This window comes from Eucalyptus grandis, chromosome 8, assembly GCF_016545825.1.
Source record: "Eucalyptus grandis isolate ANBG69807.140 chromosome 8, ASM1654582v1, whole genome shotgun sequence".
In the NCBI taxonomy this organism is placed as follows: domain Eukaryota; kingdom Viridiplantae; phylum Streptophyta; class Magnoliopsida; order Myrtales; family Myrtaceae; genus Eucalyptus; species Eucalyptus grandis.
The window spans coordinates 24104640-24125727 of record NC_052619.1 but is presented as its reverse complement, the minus strand read 5'-3'; the positions used below and the strand labels follow the sequence as shown (position 1 = coordinate 24125727).

General features: G+C 35.9%; 1 protein-coding gene across 1 annotated transcript; it reads right to left on the bottom strand.

Annotated features, from left to right (window-relative positions):
- Positions 1-17034: 17034 nt before the first annotated feature.
- On the bottom strand, positions 17035-19787 carry LOC104457261 (transcription factor HHO5). Its single transcript, XM_010072198.3, is given in 6 exon segments — positions 17035-17654; positions 17761-17837; positions 18381-18741; positions 18841-18992; positions 19263-19319; positions 19322-19787. Coding segments are annotated over 6 exon segments (1053 nt in total). The 5' UTR covers positions 19461-19787; the 3' UTR covers positions 17035-17387.
- Between the last annotated feature and the right edge of the window lie 1301 nt (positions 19788-21088).

Here is a 21088-nt window from a genome sequence, read left to right as displayed (position 1 = left end):
TTTTCTTTTTTCGGCTATCGATTCTAAATCCATCGTCTTTGACCTAAATGTGTTGATTAATGGAACCTTTTTTTCTCGTTGATACCGTCTAAATGGTACTTAATTTTTCGTACTCTTAGGGACTTATTATATGTTGTCCGCCAATATAATAAGTTAAATGGGTGTCAATCTAACGGACTGGGAGTATAGTATAACATATTATCTCAAGGTATTTCTTTACTCAGTTCTTGTATTTATGGTCAATTAATGGCAAGGGTCAGCTTAAGCGTATCGATTTGTCAACTCAACTGTATTATCTTTTCTCAAGAATCCCATCATGAGGCCGTTCTAATTATCACTTTGAATGTTACAAATCAAAATTTGAGGCAATGCTATGAAATGTTCGGTCCTGATGAGGTTCTTGAAATGGAATGGAAGCAATGTAGGAACAAAAGAGAGAATCTGACATTGATCGAGATATGATCTTAAAACTTTTGGGATATAGCAATGCAATCTTTCCATTAATTTTTTTTAGATACATGGTTTTATAATGCCAAGCAGGAAATTAGGGGGAATGATCAAAAGGATTACATGGCAACTTTTCAAAAATAAAAATTTGATTAGGGATATATTTTGTAAATTGACATGTTATGATTCGATTGCATTTATGTGGGAAAGGCCTAAGGTTTAACTTTTCTTCAAATTGGAAAAAAAAATTCCTTATAGATGTAACTCACAATCACTTCACAAGCAACTTGCCTTTTTTTATTGCAATTGATTTAACACATAAGTATTAGAATTAAATAAAATAATTTCTTCTCGACTTGAGTGGCTTGATGGCTCCAGAAAAAGTATCTGCACCGCGGAAAGTCACACCCTGAGTAATCAATATTTTATTTTTGCCCCTTATCTGGGGCATTATTTAAATTTTATTTAGTTATTTTTTGTTTATGTTTATCTTTCAGTTAGTTGACCAGGATTTAATACTCTAGGAGCCCATATTGACCGGCGGATCTAAACATTCAGTTCAATCTAATCTATCACCGCACCGTCGTATTTATCACTAAGTATAAAACTTTAGATATTTTTTCGAGTTGTCCATAGTCCAATCTTTTCGGTTCATAGAATTCAGTGAAACGACTTGATGAGCATGTGCGATCCATTAATTTATAATATGTGCACTAATGTGTATTAAAAGAATAAAATTTAAGTTGATTTATGATCTCCATGTCATATAGTACACATCTAGTTCAATGCTCATATAGCTTTTTATTTTATTTTATTTTATTTTATATCGTTCATTTTATTTATTTGTTTATTTGTTTATGATGCTCGTTTAGCTTTAACTACCGCTAGCATGTGCAATCGCGAAGTAACGTAGTGCTCATCTATAGAGAAAGATTGAAGAGAGTTGTTACCGTAATCGGGCAACAGTGATATTTCAAGTAGATATTAGCAGCATATAATATATAATTTTTACATACAAGATTAGATTTTTTGGTGAGCAATAAATTTTAAAGCAGCATAATACGTATGCATTTAATAAACATGTAAATACACGGTAGGTATATGAACAGGACTGCACGTTCACATAGATTAATTATTTTCTAAATAAAATCGATATAATTGCAGAATAATGATGCCAATTGAAATTAGGATCTCATGCACAAAGCAGCCGTAAACACAAGCAAAGTTGCAAGAGACATTTATAAATTCTCTCAAAATTTAAAATATAATTTTTTGCACCCATTTTATAAAACCAATAAATAAATCCTTATTTTCGTTAGACCTTAGAGATCATGTTTGACCTATTCTGATGTGTGCGGGGTACCTTGCACTAAAGTACAGATACCATGTAGAATGACATTTAAATAAATAATTATATGCATGTAATAGATAGTGTTAATAGTTAAGAATTTGATATGATGTATAAATTTACGCAACTATGCGATGATCGAGACAAACTTAATTTCATTTTGGGTTAATACCTTGAAAAACCCCAAACTGGTACACTTGTGACAAATTTACCCAAAATTATTTTTTTGACCATCAAAAACCCCAAACTAGTATACTTTTGACAAATTTACCCTAAACTGGTACACTTGTGACAAATTTACCCTCTGTTAGTTTTCGTTAAATTTTATTATCAAATTATTAAGTTAAATGACACGTGACAATTGACGAGTATACCAATTTAGGATTTTACGCTCCGTTTGTCACCCTTTACAATTTTTGTGATTTTTTTGTGGTATTAATCCAATTTAGCATAGGGTATATTTGTCACAAATTTACCATTTTGGGGTTTTTTTGTAGTCAAATAAATTAGTTTGGGGTAAATTTGTCATAAATGTACAAGTTTAGGGTTTTTTATAGTCAGTCGGGGTAAATTTGTCATAGGTATACCAATTTGGGGTTTTTCATGGTCAAAAAAATAGTTTTGGGTAAATTTGTCACAAGTGTACCAGTTTGGGATTTTTCAGGGTATTAACCCTTTCCTTTTAATGCGATACTTGGTCCTAAATTTTGCTCGTTTTTCTTTTTAATGTCAATCTCTTATTTATTTTTTTGGTGAAGGAATGTCAATCTCTTATTTGTTGGCACGCTCCCTACAAAGTACAAACCGCTATTTTTGCAAAGAATTTAGGTGTCATAAATTGATTTGCAAACGATAGTTTCTCCATATATAATTGGGCTCCCAATATTCTTGTTCTAGCCCAAAAGCTGTCATGGTTTGATTTGTACGCTACCTTGTAGACTACATTTTCTCCATATATGTTTGGACCACCAATCTAGTTATTGGTCAAGGAATGAAATAGAAGGCCCAAAATTAGGGTATAATTTATGTCATTTGTCTCACTTTTTGCTTTTCAAAATTATCAATTGTAATTTTCATTTATCGAGTAAAACACCCATTTACCATTTTGTCTAACAATCTCACTTCATGCAAGTATGCTAAATAAGGTTTTAACCTGTTTGTTTTATATACGACGATTCTCCTTCTATTTTTAGGATGATATCACTAAATAAATTCAACAGATATTGTTAATGATATTTTCTCGAGGGTAATTCTGCACGCAAGAAGCACATGCGGGACACTAGCCTTTCTATATAGGAACCAATCAAATTGGCCACTTCACAAAATCTAAGATCATCTTCCAATTATTAGTTGGCCAGCAAAAAGGTGTTTCTCTAGCACCTCAAAAAAAAGAAAAGTTTTTATGCTATTTTCTGATTTTATTAGTAACTATACGTTTCGCCAAAAATGTGATGAAAAATCTTTGGAGAATATTAATGAATCGATAAAGGTTGCAAAGGGTCTTTCATTGATTTTGGACGATAAAATAAATAATGAGAAACTTAAATGTATGGAGATTAGAATCGTGTCAAACCATATATATTGCAAGAAAGTAAAGATAATAAATAAATTTGCGAGAACATGACCTCATGGATTGATCGGTGGGATTTACAAAGAATGCACTTGGGGTATATATAACACTCTATAAACAGTTACATATGGCAAGAAGATACAAACATTCTATAGACATAACTATCTAGCAATTATGTTCTTGTGTCAATTCAAATATTATTGCCTTCGAATTCCAACACTTAGTAAAATTGGCCATAGTTGTGATGACCTTGTCGTCGGGTGACGACTCGATGATGTCTAATATCAATGACTTCGCTAGTGGGTTGACGATTCTTAAAGGCCGTCGACTATTTTGACCAAACTATCGTTATCAACTCAATTTGACACTTGTCAATAATAACCAAAAGTTGATCATTATTTTTGTGTCAAAATATAATATGTTAAAACTTATTAATTAGTTGGATTGGATCATTTAGTGCAGAAATAACATAGGAAAATTCAATATGTGAGGCTCTTTGAGACTTTAAAGGACAATTGTCAATTATTATAAAAAGTTAAGTTATTGATGAAAAGTTTGGTTTAGATTTTGAATAGTGTAACACTTCCATTCGGGTGTAGGTAGTGATGAAGTCAAAAAAAAAAAAAAAAAAAAAAAATACATGGAACTTTTGACTAAAGTTCACACTATTAAAATTCTATTTATTTTACGAAAAATGTGATAGGGAAATATTTTTCAAAAAATAATCACTTGTGACACTTAAAATAATCAGTCAATGAACAATATTTCATTATCAATAATAATTTATGCCTATATTTTTTCATGAATAATGATTCTTTTTTGTTCATTCATTTTTATAAATAATACAAGCAATTATTTTTAGGAAATTGTTTTCCGAATCATTCATTTATTGTGAAACAAATGCACCCTAAGTGCACATTAGTGATTAAAGAGGTTAAAAAGAAATACAAAGTTCAATTGATATTTCCTAAACGTTGTTCTTGAACTTTTTAAATGAAAGTAAATAAGTATTTTGATTATAGTTGTATTAAAATAATAAAGTTATTTTATTGCAAGAAACGTAAGATATTCAATTAATCTTGGCGTCATCCATATTTATAAGGGATAAGTGCAATAGAAGTCTTAAAACTTGTCACGAAAATGCAATTGAATCCTAAAACTTGCAAAATGTGCAATCAAGTCCTACAACTTGCAAAACGTGCAATCAAGTCCTAAAACTTGTCAAATTGTTGCAATCAAGTCCTAAAATTAACACTGTCAAACTTCCTAATGGAAAATGCTAACATGGTGCTGACGTGGCTTTTTTAGTCATTTCTCTCTCCTACATGGAAAATAGTTAAAAAAAAATTCCATGCATGCAAAACGGCATCACGTCCTCCTTTCTTCTTCACCATCATGTTCCCCTTCCCCCCTCCCTTTCTTTCCTTCCGCTATTCCCAAAGTGTCCCCTTCCCAGGCGTCTCTTTTCCTTCTTCATTGTTCAAATCACATGTCTTCTTCTTCTTCTTCCCAAATTCATCGAAACTCAAAGCCCAAACTCGTGTCATCGTCTCGTTCTCTTTGAATGAAATTGATGCTCGATCTCCCTTCGAACCCTAAGCCCCGAATCAAATTTGACGATCTACAGTTCTCTTGCGATTTGGGTCCCCTCCAAAGTTAAAGTTCGACACCCATCATTATTTGGAGTTCATAGAGCTCGTTGTGAGTTCATGTTCTCTTCTTTAACGATTGTGAGTTCGTGCGAAGACCTATCTTGCGGGAGTCTCAGCGTCTCAGTGGCGAAGCAAGCAGCATCAAGGACGACAACAGGAACGGGGATTGCGATGGCGACTCCTCCTCACGCAGGTCTCGCTTTCTGCATTATAGTATTTGGGTATCTCATGGTAATGCTACAATTTCTTTTGCTTTGCAAATGCGCTTTAATCTTTGCATTATAGAATTTAGGTCTCGCTCACTGGGAACATGAGAGATAAATAAGCAAAGGCACTTTTGATTCTTTCCAAGTTAATTTCTATGTCATCATTAAGCATTTCATGCATCTCTTGTCGTGGTTGTTTTCCGTTCTCCAATACTAGTGACAAATTAGAACATGATGCAGTATAAAGTAAGTCATGGTTGTTTGTTCATCCAATGCATATGAAAAGAGAGATGTTTTTAGAGATTGAAAACATCTCCTAAATCTCTCAAGTAAACACATTGCATTATGCAGAAGTTACTACTTGGGAGATCCATGAGATGTTTTTCATTGCGTTATGCAAAAGAAGCACACACCTTAGCAAAGAATAAGTAATAACAATTGGTGCGTAAAGCTTCAGTATCTTGCCTTTCCACAAGAATGAAAAGGCGATATAAATTTACCATTTAAAGTCTTCTTTTTCCTAAGCATTCATGAAGTTCGTTTCTTTATGGTCTATCACAAGCACCTGTATAAGATCCCTTTCTTTATGGTCCTTTCTTGCTTTCTTCTTTTGAGGGGCCAATGAGAAAGGGATGGCTCCATAAATATGAACTATTACATTGACCCCTAGCTCATATAAGAGTCTCAAATCAGATTATGATTCTACTCATAGTAAAATTAGTACTCTTTATCCATCATGATTTGAGTACTAGTGGGAACTTGATAAGTTTCTATTTCATTCTATATAGGACATTGTTTCTGGTATAGATAGAATATATGTGTACATCTAGTGCCCATATATGTATCTATTTTCTATTTATATTTATTGCTTCACTTGAGAATATGTTTCACCTAACAATCTACTTAAAGAGATTGGTAATATACTTATATCAAGATGTTATGAAGGAATCATAATACATATAATAAACTCCTATTAGGTTCCTATAATACGAAGCCTAGAAGAATGAGGGTGCTAACATTTGAATCAAGTGGCGTGACTCCTAATGAGGTCAACTTGGAGCCAACATGTTGTGGTCTTCAATTGCCAATTCTTACAGCAAAGACAGGGAAAAACGCAAGAAGAAGGTTCCATAGATATGCTAAGTTTGATAGTCCAAGTTGCTGCTATTTCTTCATGTGGGTTGATCCAAATATACCAGATCATGTGAGGGACATAATAGTTGACCTCCTTGAAAGAAATCAAGCATTGTGTGAATCAAGCCAATCGAGGAGTGACAAAGTCAATGTGAGCTCATTGCTAACTGAAATGAAGACTCAAAAGGCGAAAAATAGACATTTAAAGGAGGAGCTCGCACGAGTAAAGAAACAAAAGATGTTATATCAATCGGCATTCATTCTATGCATGTGTTATATTGCTATATTGGTTATATGTAATGTGAAAGTTGGTGGGAATTTTCTAAGTCTTCCATAGTACCTTGTTTTTAAGTTTGTAAGTTTGAACACTAGTTGTGGATAATTGAGATGGGAATGAAATCTAATGTGAGTTTGTAGTTTGCAAGACCGGTTGCTTGCCATGCGAGAAATTAGTTTTGCATTGAAAAATGTTGCTTGATTTGTGTGCTTGTTAATAGCACTATATGAGCTATTGCCACTAGAACAAATTTGTAACCTCGAAAAAAGGTGACAACTTTCTTATTATGCGATCGAGATTGTTAATTGGTGATTTCTTTATGATTTTAATAACGAGCTTGCCTCAAACATTTACAAATTGAATGTGTCAAAAACAAAGTGCATCCTTATTTCAATAGCTTCCCTCATACAGCAATCCAATAGTACACAACGAAAACACCCAATTCAAGTCATCGACCAACACATGATTCCACATCTTCGCCATGAGCGCCCACTCCTAATAGAGTCGATTTGACCACCGAGCACATAACAGAATTCTTCCTCGCCCTTTGTGCTGGCAAGCGAAATCAAAGCAGTCGACTACAATACCTAAGTTACCTAATCAAATCTTCCATGAATCATCCAACACAAATCACAAAGACCACGCAAAGCAAAACCCCATCATCTATAATGAAATATTAGCAATAAGAGGTGGTGGTATCAGTTACCTTAATGCCTCCAAGGGACTCAAGAAAAAGGTATGGGAAAGAAGAAGACAAAAGTATTGGAAGAATGAAAATTCTTCATGGCCAATTTCAGTAATCATCTATTAACAATCCTGAAGAGCAACCACTTTCGTGCATTATCCAAACCAAAACCAAGCATCCCACATAACTCACTGAAACACAATTCATTGACAAAGCAACATGATTACATTTTCAATGCACAAAAGGTTCTTTTCAACAAAATATGCATTTTCAGTGTATAGAAGGTTCTATGCACAAAAGCTACATATGTATCATACAGAAAACCAGCTAATAATTGATATAAATTCACCTAACAACACCAATTTCAGGAAACATATCAATCCAATACAATGGTCTTCGGTGGTCCAGTAGGTTCAGCCTTCACTTTATTCATAATTCTTGTGTTTTTCCTTATATATAGTCTCACAGCAATAGGCTTTGGAGGAGTTGTTGTAGCCTAAGATGATTGAGGTTAGGAACTGGCCTTAGGTTGCAATAGTGGTTTCGACTTCACTGCAATGTGTTTTCAAGGAGTTGTTGCTGCATAATATGACTGAGGTTGGGAACTAGCCTCAAATTATGATAGTGGCTTTGGATTCACCGCAACATGCTTTTAAGGAGCTAATGTTGCATGAGATGATTCAGGTTGGGAACTTGCCTAGGGTTGTGATGGTGCCTTTCGCTTTATACCAACATGCTTCTGAGCTATTGTAGCATGAGATGATTGAGCCTGGGAATTAGCCTTAGGTTGCGATAGTGCATTTGGCTTCATTGCAACGTGCTTTCAATGAGCTATTATTGCATGAGATGACTGAGGTTGGGAACTGGCCTTGGGTTGCAATAGTGGCTTCGGCTTCACCGCAATGTGTTTTCGAGGAGCTGCTGATGCATGATATGATTGAGATTAGAAACTTGATTAGGGTTGTGATGGTGCCTTTCGTATTACAGCAACATGCTTTTGAGGACAAGTTCTTAATTATTCAAGTTGTGCACTGACTTAGGAATGCACCTTTGCTGTTGACGTAGCTCTTGAAACTACCCATTTGCCTGATAGGTTAAAGATTCTTGCACTGTTTATATTAGGCTACATAAGAATGAGCATGTTTTTAGCTTAAGGAGACAAGTAATTGCTATTAGAAATTTTAAAAGTATTACTCACCTTGAGAATATGAAGGTTTGTCATAGGATTTACATCAACACCCATCCTCTTAGCATGTGATTCTCTTTGTATCATGTCATTTTTAATGACAGGTCTTTTAAACTGAAATAATAAAAAATTCATTCAACATGAGAATGTAGTCACAATACATGTATGCTTGGGGATTTAGGTATTACTTATCGGAATTTTCTCAGGTATATCCTTAGCCATTACATTGGCTAATGCACAATAAATGCCTTCCCTTTGATCAAAACGAATTCCACAAAAAGCATTGGCCTCACCACTACATCCTCTTACATTGGTAATAGACGTGCATCATATATGGACTGTTGCGGTGGTACTACATCCTCTTATATTTGCACTAGTACTACACCTTCTTACATCTGCACTAACCTGAGTAGAAGCATTAACATGCCCACTATTGTCTCGTATTGAGTTGGCCTTTGCGGGAGCATTGTCATGGCTTTCGAATCCTCCTTCAGTTACGCTTATCGTTACTTTAGCTTTACCCTGAATATATATATTCATAATTACTAAATTGGAACCTTGACATATAAAACTTATAATAATGGTTAGATGACAACTTACTTGTCTTTTTCCGAGCCTTGGTCCAGCGGAATTAACTTGAGATTGAGCATAAGTTTCAGTTGTACTTACATTAGCATGAGCATTTGATGTACATACAATGGCCAGAGCATTGGATGTACATATATTGGCCCGAGCATTGGCCTAAGAAGCACATATTAAGCATCGATTGACAACATTTTAAAGTAACATGCCCTGCATTAAGATGATCAGTTAGTTGAGAAAATAACTTTTTTTAAATGACATCCTTTGCAATTATGTCCAACCACATTACAAATAGAACAAGTCATTTGCTTAGCCTCTTTAGTCATTTTATCACCTCTTACAAGCTCAATCAGTTGCTTTCTTCTACTCCTTTTTAGCCCACTAGGCACGTTCTTCGTTGTTGGGGGTTAATGAGCTTCTTTATTGGTTTTCTTCCAAAATTTTTGTCATCTCACTATACGCATCATGAATTGATAAGCACTTAAATACTTTGCATTGTTGAAGTACTCAACTAGATAGTCACTTGGGTCATTTCTCTTATGATGTATCGCACAAATGGCATGACAACATAGAATTCCACTAAGTTTCCAAGCTCTATAAGAACAAGTCTTTAAATTCAAGTCAACAACATATTTGTCATCACCTTCCGTAATCTCATATCCTTCATCTCCATTCTATATCCAATGGCAATACCTATTAGCAGTTGTATTCTCATGTAACTTATGCATAATCCTTGGACCATAATTTATAGTCAACCTAGCAAATCTATCCCTCTGAGTATGCATTATATTCATAACCATAATTCTAATATCCTCTAACATACTCACAATGGCATTGCACCTAGCTTCCACGCACCTCCCATTGAAGGCTTCATTGAGATTATTATCAACGACATCACATTTAATGTTGGTGTCAAAGAAGGCTTTGTACCAATGTTTGGCTTAATATGGAATAAATCATCATGACCTTACTAAGTCATTTCCTTCAACCTCTATCTATGCATCTTGAAATATGACATATTATTACTCTTGACACATTTTCAAAATTGTCTCATCAAAAGTTTTCTTTTGTATTTTTTACTCCAGTTGGAAAATATGTGCCTTGAACACATCTTATGTTCTACATATGGCAAAAGTTTAACTACAGAAGGGACAAGACCCTAACAAATATCATATATATATATATATATATATATATATATATATATATATATATATATATATATATGAAAACAGAAACAAAAGCAAAACATTAATACTAATAAGTACTATAATGTCATAAATGTCATAATCAATTTACAAATGAGTCATAAAGAAGCATTGCATACCTTTTGTAGGTCACTTATCAAAGCCCATCGATCACCATTACACATATTGAGGTCTAACTTCAACAATTTGATAAGCCAAGTCCATTTGTCCTTATTCTCGATTCTTACCACTACTCATGCCATTGGATACATTTAATTGTTAGCATCCCTTCCTACGGCACATAACAACTAGCCCTTGATTAAACCCCTCAAAGAACATCAATCAAATCCAATGATCTTCCTACATCCAACCAAAAAACCTTTCTTGCAAGCATCAAAGCAAATGTAAGCCCTATCAAATAATGGTAGAAAATTTGACAATAGCTTTCAACCTTCAATTTAAAATTGCTTGAAGGGCTTGCGGTGTAAAGCTCTCCTAAGTAGTCACAAATCTATGCATATTCCTTCTTGTAATTGCCTTATAGTTCCTTTAATACTTTTAGCTTTATTCTCCTACACTGACTCAAAGTGACATTTACTCTTAGCTATTCTCTTACTAATTTCTTTAGTTCAGGTGCTTTGATTTTAGGCATTGCAGAAATGAGAATCATGAAGTACTTAGCTAAATAAATACTAGACACTCTCTTATTCTCGAAAGTGATACTGCATATATACTAATTTATATACCTTTTCAAATGAAATAATCCAGTTTTGCTATCAAGAGCACCATAGATCATCCAATTACAATTTTTTTGGGCACATCTAACTCTTACAAAGCTTTTTGTGTTTTTAGTGTATTTGATTGCTTTTTGCTCAGCCATAAGATACTTCAAAATTGCATTTTTGAACTCAATTACATCTCAAATGTCATGCCAACAATAAATATTGTGTTTGTACCACTTTGCTTATATGATGAGAGCCTACTTCTCCTCCTTGAAAAAACATCAACATCTTCGTCACCCTCATCATTTAAACTTGATTGAATACTATCATCCTCATTTGAATCATGGTACTTTGTTTCGTACTTAGAATCATTTAACGATTAAGCCTCATCCACAATCAATGGTTAGAAAGTATCAGTTGCCTCACTATAAGCACCAATTTTGAGCTTATGTCTTGCTGAAAATTTCTTTAATTTTCTCCTTGCATTAACTAGTTTAAAATCATCATCGTCACTTGATTGTTCCACATCCACCAAATAATGTGCATCATCATCCTCTTCCTCATCTAGATCCCTATTGGCAACTTCAACTCGATTCCTATCATCATCAATATTCCCAATCACAATTTCAAATATATTACTAGCCACATTATCAACTTTTTCCACATTCACATTATACATACCTCCATTTTCCGTCTCAACTCCTGTCTCTTCATCGTCAACATGCTCAACATATAGCTCAATATTTTCAGAATGCAGATAATGATAAAACAAATCTATCACATCAGAGTTATCCCATAAATATCTAAGAGTTATTCCGTCTACAAGAGTCGTACTTCCAGGAACTCTGTAAAAGAGTTTCTCTATTTTACACACACTCAAAGCCTCAATAGCTTCAATTATACTAGACAGTGAACTCTTACTTAAACTTATTTCAGCAACATCAGCCCTTCCACCTATGTATTCCAACGATGGGCCAACTTGAAATTTACCTCTATAGCAAATAGTGACATAAACTTTGTTATCGGCCATTAGACCTACAAGGGAACAGAAACAAAGAGCAAAGCACTTTCAATCATCAAATTATTGAAGTAATGTTCAAGTTCTAAATTGAAGATATTTTTATAAAAGACTAACAATCAATACAGAAACAGCAAATTAGCACAATGCACTTTACAACCACAATACAACTACATGATAAATAGTGAGAGTAAGGGACCTATTGCCGCCTTTCGGTAGCCATATTCTAATTTTCAGCAATGTTCTAATTTATTGCAATAATTGGAAAATGCAAAACAACCATAATGTAGAGAGTAAAACGCTACTATAATGCAGAGAGTAAAATGCCTTTGCAAAAAAAAAAATTGTAATATTACCATGACATCTCCAAATGCTATAATGTAATGAGCGATACATGCGTGAGGAGTCGTCATCGTCATTGCTATTCCCATCGCCGTCCCTGATGCTGCTCGCTCCACCATTGAGACGTCGAGATGCCCACAAGATAGGTCTTTGCATGAACTCGCAATCGTCAAAGAAGAGAACACAAAGTTGATGGGTGTCAAACTCGAGTTCTCTGAACTCCAAATAATGAAGAAATGAGGACGCCAACCGATGTCGTTTTGCATAATGCAAAGATTAAAGCACCTTTGCAAAACAAAAGAAATTGTAGCATTACCATGAGATACCCAAATGCTATAATGCAAAGAGCAATACCTGCATGAGGAGGAGTCACCATCGCCATTGCTAACCCCGTCATCGTCCCCAACACCACTCGTTTCGCTGCTGAGATGTCGAGACTCCCACAAGAGAGATCTTCACACAAACTTGCAATCGTCAAAGAAAAGAACACAAACTCACGACGAGCGTCAAACTTGAGCTCTATGAACTCCAAATAATGCTAGGCGTCAAACTCTAACTTGGGAGGGGACCCAAATCGCAAGAGGACTCCAGATCGTGAAATTTGATTTGAGGCTTAGGGTTCAAAGGGAGACCGAGCGTCAATTTTGTTCGAAGGGAACGAGACGATGACACAAGTTTGGGCTTTGAGTTTAGACGAATTTGGGAAGAAGAAGAAGACATGTGATTTGAACAATGAAGAAGGAAAACAGATGCTTGGGAAGGGGACACTCGGGAATAGCACAAGGAAAGAGACGGGGGGGGGAGGACACAATGGTGAAGAAGAAAGGAGGACGCAACGTCATTTTGCATGCGTGGAATTTATTTATTTTTTTAACTATTCACCACGTAGGAGAGAGAAATGACTAAAAAAAGTCACCTCCACATCAGCATTTTCCGTTAGGAAGTTTGACAGTGTTAATTTTAAAACTCGATTGAAACAATTTGACAAGTTTTAAGACTTGATTGCACATTTTTGCAAGTTTTAGAACTCAATTATATTTTCGTAACAAGTTTTATCCCTATTTAGAATGTAAGGTAGAATACAAGAGAATATAATGTTAAATGGATACTTTCTCATACACAAGACTCATGCAATTTGAATTCATTATCTGGTTTTCATCTTTCAAACAAACTAAAAGGTATTATGTGGTAACTTTTAAATCAATTCTATGTACATTTGATATAGACAATAATTGTTCTAGATTTTACTATTTTAATCCATTGGAAACTAGAAAAAAAGTACACACTAAAAAGGGCTCATACTATTCCCATCCCTTTATTGGTTCTTGATACCTCATTTTACATTGAATTAACTACGCTAACCCCTACGGGCTCCACTCTAGCTTGAAGATTATTTCTTACCTTTTCTTTTTTAATTTGCTTCAATTTTTATATAGACAAAATACCAATGCCCCTCTCAAATAATATTTATTAATATTAAACATGAAGCCCACTCTTGATTTACAACCAATGCTTGCCTTTATTTCTTTCTTTTTTTTTCATTTTCTTTCTCAATTTGTTACAAAATTGGTGCCCCTAATTATTTGATTTTTCTAACCAAAAAAATAATTATTTTGTCATGTTTTTATATTTCTTTGTTTGTATTAAGAAACAATTATTCAAAAAGTAATTTAAGCACATGAAGAGGATAATCTTTGAGTAAATTGTGTATAATACATACACCAGCCATAATATTCAATTTTTGAGTCGATTTGTACCAAAATTTGAAGTCAAAAATTCACGATCATGAGGATAATTTACGAAAATAAAGTAAACAATTTGTAGATAATATTGACATTTCTTTACTCCAATATATGATTAACGCCTGCTCAGGTTATAATAGTGGAGAATAAGTTTTGAAGAAGCAAAACGTGAAGGAAGCCTTGAAATGTAACGGGCATGGATGAATTGGCTAGGGTGAAAAGAAAAGTTGTTTGAAAGTGATGCTAGTAAGTTTTTCTTTCAATAAAATTGAAGATAGAAGAAGAAATAAAGGTAAGACATAATATTAAATTAAGGGCGGGAATCATAAAGGATAATGTAGTTAATTTGATATGATAGAGAGTGTCAATAGCCAATATTAAGGGGTGAAAATGGCAAGAAATAATCTTAAATCAAAAGTGGAACCCAAGAGAGTTAATGTAGTCAATTCAATGTAATAGAGGGTGTCGGGAGCCACTAAGGGTGAAAATAGGATGAGCCTAAGAAGATAGACAAATTATTTGCATCTATGTAGATGAAGAAAATTAAAAAAAAATTTGCTTTTTAACTTTTATAGATGAGAAGACATCTCTTAGATTTGAGAGATTTTATTCTAATATAATGGATTTACATCTTTGCATATTGCATACAAATTATAATGTAAATTTTTGTTAAAAATATAGAGTTTGAGATTCGAAACTAAATATGAATTACTTCCTATATAGTATAGACTAATATATTTACTTTACTAGGGGAGGGGAACCTACCCTTATAATCGATTTTCCCTATACATCTGTCTAGTACCAATAAAAAAATTTGGCTATAGACCAAAGTGTAGTGGAGGACTCGGCCTAAATTTAAAGTGAGGAAATTGACGATAATGAAGGCCAGCGATTTAAAAGTCAGGACTTCCTAATCCTATATAATATTAAAGTTGACGCGATAATTGTCAATTATTTTAAAAACTTAAAATATTACATTATGTGTCTATTACACGTTACTAAAGGATCCACAATAATTGACTGTTGAAGCGAGTGCATTCAAATATTATTCCTAAAGTTGCTGTCTACATTGATGCAGAAATTGGGTGATTTTAAGCCTTTCTCAGACCAAAAGCACCACCAATGTGTGAAACATTCAATTCGTAGCCATTTCATGTGACTGTTAGGTCCAAATTTGTTGACAAGTCGGGCTTTAATATCGATGATGGGTAATTTTGAGCATTTCTCATCCCAAAAGTTAGCTCAAATGACGAAATTTTTTTCTCGCATTTCTAAATCAATATCAGCTCCTTTCACAGCAAGCTTGATAAAAGATGTATAAGAAGCGGGAACGAGATTGATCAGCAGGACGCTGGAGACGGCATGAAGATAAGAAAGACAAGTAGGTGTCGTATTATTGAAATGGAGCGAAGCGATCCTGAGTCGTGCGCAATATTCTCGTGGGGTCACCATATCTTGATCTCTTGTCTGATCTTGAAAATGACTGTTTTGTCTATATCGGCTGGTGCGTAGTGTTTATACCTGAAAACTGGTTAGCTAAGCCGATAAAGTGGACTTATCGTTTTCCCAGATACTGAGCAGGACTTGGGAGGAAAAGTTGCCCTCATCACAGCCTAAGATAATAGAAATATCTAGCCAAAAATGAAGAAGTAGACATAAAGATCTAAGAAAGTGTAGAATCAAGGAGCAAAATGGGTGTAACCAGGAACAAAGGAAATCAAAGATTGGTCTATTTGTCATGCATTGGTGAGCCGCCAATATGATATACATCGAGTTTCTTACATAAAATGCTTTTTCACTCGATTTCAATTTAAGTTTTGAATTTCCTCACTTTTTCATTAACTTGTTTCTCCATGTATTATTGCTATATGACATGTTGCATATGACTACCATTTTTCTCTTCAAAAGGAGTTGAAAGTTAATTTATCTGTGAAACATACGCTTACCAAGGAAAGTCTCGTTTTATTACTATTTTATTAGAAATCCAAGAGAAATGCACAACTGGCCTTTGGGATCGGTCATTCACTTATGAATCAATCAAAAAGCTCACTCCAACTTCACATTGGACTTGAGCTTTTTTTCATGTGAATCGTATCAAATGAATATGAAAAGGGAAATTAATAAGTTGGAAAATCAATGAACATATTAAATTGAAAGTATCGCAGAAAGTACATATACAGAATTATTGACAAGATGGCTCCTTCCTGCAAGATGGCAAGATTATCTAGAAACTAATCCACTGAATTGATTGAGAAGGTTAGTTGGTAGACCTAATTGGCACATAATTTATGATTGACAATTCTTCAATCCTCATATGCATCCACATTAAAGGAACGATTTTTCACATCAACCAACCTAAATTATTCACCCCTAGTTTTTTGCATTTATATCTCTACTCAAAATGTAAACCATGGTTTCTATCATGGTATGATATCTCATTGACCTATCGAGTTTCACCCAACCCGACAAGACTTAAAACCCTATACATGAGCAGTCCAGGCAAGTAATTTCCTTTTTCAAGGTTGGCCTACCTACATTGCTTATTTTATTAACAAAATTGATTTTTTTTCCCTTTTAAATCATTTCGAGATTAAGCAAGCACTTTTAGCCGATGAGCCTAGCCTAAGTCACCTATTGATCAAAGGCTCTTCACATGCTGAAAAAGGTTCCTTTTTCAGCGTGGACATTGTACCATAGGGACAGCATTTCCATCGGTGCCAAGTGCATTGGATTACGAATCTGTTCGGGTAAAGTTGGTGTCTTTTAAGACAGGATCACTTATGGTCTTGCGTTGCTTTCTTTTTTCTACTTTTTTCTGAGTTTCACCACTCCTGTCTGAATTCCCCCCGTGCAGATCCGACAGCAGAACATTGTACAGAAGCCAGCACTGATGCTATTACATCTGATGAACATGCAGAAGATAGTGACTCAATTGGTGGCGGCAATCTCGTTCATAACTTCTTGGGAGTATTGGACAACCTCACATTCGATAAAAAGTCAGTAGTGTTACATAACCTCATGAATCCATCAAGGGCTCCAGGAAAAACCTCTTCATCCAGGGATGATATGGAGCCCAAGCTATAATACAAACAGAGAACAAGTTCGTAAAACACGGAGAAGAGGAATCAAATCCAAGGCTTCTCTACTCTCTCTCGACTAAAACCGCCGAAATTTCTCCCCTCCGAAAATGCCTTAGTTAAAAAAGAAAGAAAATGATCGTTAGTTTCTCTCATCACCTGAGTTTTATTTTAACGTTCTAAGATCCCGTGTGCGGTTTTGGTCGCTGAGTTTAATGGGCTGTGATTTTCTCTCCGAGCACAGTAATCCAACTGTGGCCTTCAGAGTTCTCTTCTTCATCTGTCATCTCCGCGCTTCCCCCTCCAGCACTAGAAGCTGCTCGAGCAGATGCACAGGCAAGGAGAGGGCCTTGGGGAGAATCAGACTCTGAGGTCCTCAGCTCTGAGTGGTCCACGCCACTTCGTTCTTGCACTAAAGATAAGCCATTTTCCACGGCGGCAGATGGTGATGGGATTCTCCTGACATGAAGTCTATATTTCTGCAAGAATTAGGAAACAGCGATGTGATCAGGATTAGCACAAAAGATTAGCAAATGATGAGGTAATTGGAGAAGACAACTTTCTTATGGATGACGGATAATTCACCTGTAAATGGCTTTTAACTTCGTCATTAGTGAGGCCTTCCACTTGCATGAGTTCTCTGATTTGTTTTGGAGTAGCCACTGCAATTTGGTAAAAAGAGAGACATCAGATTTCTTCTACTATCGATCAGAAACTGCAGGCGACTTTTCATCATTTTCTATGCAAACATTAACCAACTCAGACAGCATAATTAGAGCAAGTGACTTCACTTATCATCATGAACTCACTTAAAACATGGGGAATCATGGATTACAGGGGAACAGAGAGCGATAGGCATTTCCACTTTTTTTCATCACTCCAATTCTTTAGGTAGAACAAGGGAACAACTAAATATTCTTAAGGGCTTTTTGCAAATGCTCATGTTGTTCACACCAGATTGGTCCGGGCTATCAATTGAAAAGAATCAAACTACAACTTCAGACAAGCTTCCTCAATCAGAAGACAGAATAAGTACTCAACAAGTACGAAAAAATTCCAGTTCAAGTGAAAACTCTGTCATATCAACAGAAAGCGATTATGGAGTCCACTCACAAAAAAATATTGTTTTAGATCAGTAGTCACAATTCACCGTTGTCCAAGAGTAATAATCCAAGAAAAACACAACTCAGGTTCTAGTAACTGACCCTGCGCTCCACCGAGCTGCTCCAACGCCTCCACAAACCGGCGGTGGAGCTCAGGTGACCAGCACCGCCTTTGCTTCCTAAGTTGATGCTGCTGCAGCCGGTGCTGCTGCGCCTGCTGTGGGCTTTTCTGCAATTTCTCATGGTCCGTCGAGAAGGGCGCCTCAAAACTGAGCTTCTTGATATTATCATTATCAGGAGAGGCCAACATAGAGCCCGGAGTCGAAAGGGTAAGTCTAGAAATCGGTGAAGAATCCTTGCCCTCCTTCGGAGGAGCTCTATGGAGGCCAAATGGCAAGAACGCCCCCCCTTTCTTCTTGTAGCTACACGGCTCAATTGGGTTCTTCTCGGCTGCGTACTGATCCTAAAATTTCACACAGGATGGATTCATTTCTTGCAACCAAAAAGGTAAAAAAAAAATCGGAAGACTTTAACACGAACTAGTGATGACAAGTCTTATTACCAGATTCTGATCAGGAGAGCTCATCCACTTCCTCTGATCACAAGAATCCTTGTTTTCCACTTCTGCCCTCTTATCTTTATCAGAATTCCTGTTCGGTCGAATAAATTCCATTTCCTTGCACTGCAATCGCTCCTCCTTCAACCTTTCCATAGCTATTAGAGATTAACAAAAAACAAATAACTAATTCAGAAACCCATTTCTTTAAGCAGAAAAATCTCAGCTCTTTTCAGAAATCAGCCGCGTCAAGAAGAGATAAAACGCCATGCCTCTTTTTCATCTCCACGCGACAAAATATTGAAGAGAGAAAGCTTCAAGAAAGAAAAAAAAAAGAAAGGGTTTCGCCGAATTCAGCCAATCGTCTCGATCGTTCGGCTCCTGCCCAGACCAGAGAGAACCCACTGAAGAGAGAGAGAGAGACTCACCGTCGTTCAAGACCAGCATGCAAAGAGGGAGCTCGCGCTTAAAAGGGTCTATCTTCCCATCTCCTCCTCCAATCTCGCCACATAGTCATCGAGTTTCGACAATCTTTCGTCGCGATCTGGGATCCCGGACACCTCCCTGAAGAATTCGGACACCGGCCGAGGCTCCCGAGCCAAGCTCAAATCCAAGCTCAGTTCCATCTCTCTCCCCCAAGATTTCCTTCCCTTCCCTTCCCTTCCCTTCCCTTCCCTTTCGTCTTCTTCTTCCTCTTCTTCTCGATGGGGACTTTCGATTTCCTGCGACGATTCTCTCTCTACATTTGCCTACGCCGCAAAAACTGAGGTGCAAGCAGCTCCTCCTTATAAAGAATGTCTTTAGATTCAGGACGGGGAGATTCGTTCTCTCTCTCTCTCGCCCCCTCTCTCGGGTCGTCGCGTATTTTTACGAAGGCAGGACGAAACTCGGGCGACTCAGTGCCCCGACTCGGGCGAGTTCCCCCGGGTCGGATGGGCGAGAATCTCTGAGATTCCGGAACTCTCTCACGCGGCGAAAATGAAAAGACAGCCCGCATTGGTTGACCTACGTGTCCTTATCTCTGGTGGGATTAGGTTCAGGGTGTTTTGGTCATTTCGCGCTCCCGGGGAGAGCTATCGAATTGGCACCGTCGATTTATGCTCTTCATTTAAAATATGGTCAGGAATTGTACGGTGTTGCTTTGGTTCCTAACATTATTAATTAATATGCCAAGAAAAAAAATGATTGGATTTACTTTGTCATTAAATTATCTTCATGTATTCTCAAATCTTACCTAAATGGACAAGACAACATATTATTTTACCAACAAATATTTAAATTTTTCTTTTTATATATTTCTTACACTTTTTATGATTTTCGTGACAAAAATGCTTTACTCAATCATAAGCAACTCAAGCTAGAGGAAATTTATCCAATAGTCATTCCTAACTACTTTTAATTGCAAATATTTGGTTTTGCCTTTTCAACTCATAAGATAATGGATTGTCACACTCATGGTTACTATGAGTGAAAATGGATGTAATTATAATATCGAGTTTCCCATGTCCAAATAAAGCAATTAACCATTCAATCAAGTCATCGAAGGGTTTCACTCTTGGAGTTTGGCAAGGACTACTTCCCTTAACGTGCCAATTGGCAAGACCAACTTTCCTTCAACGTGCCAATCCGTGCCCATTCATATCAAATATTACCTCAATCATATCAAAATACTACTGAATCATCGTGCTATCAAGCTCAAGCGGGTGCCACCTAATCAAAAGGCGACAGTGTGTCTACTCAGCTCAAGGTCAATAAAATCGAGCAAAGTATCACGAATTGATCAATTTAGTGTTTCTTAAACTGTGCAGCCTTAGGAATTTTTTCCCAAGTGAATCTTACTCACTCGTATTGAAGGAAAGAGAAACTCTCGTGAGAATCCTTGGAATGTATTTCACTTGTGAATGGATACAATGAGATCTATATATATACAAATACAATACTAATCATGACCGTAAATCTTATCTTTATCGAAGAATGGAGAATATATTTTTTTATCTATCCAATTACTTGCATTTAGTACATAGATGTATGATTACCGTATTGCCCACCTAAAGTATTCTAAAATACTCAAAGAACCTCGTTCACGAATCACAGCCCTTCACACATAAACCCTCCGGCTCGTGTCGTCTTCTTGGACCATGATAAAAGCATAAACTTCGTACGCAGCATGACGATCACACGACACGCGCGAACCCCAAAAAAATGAAAAAAAAAAAGATTCCATGATTGGTGAACAAGGGTAAAATGGAAGAAT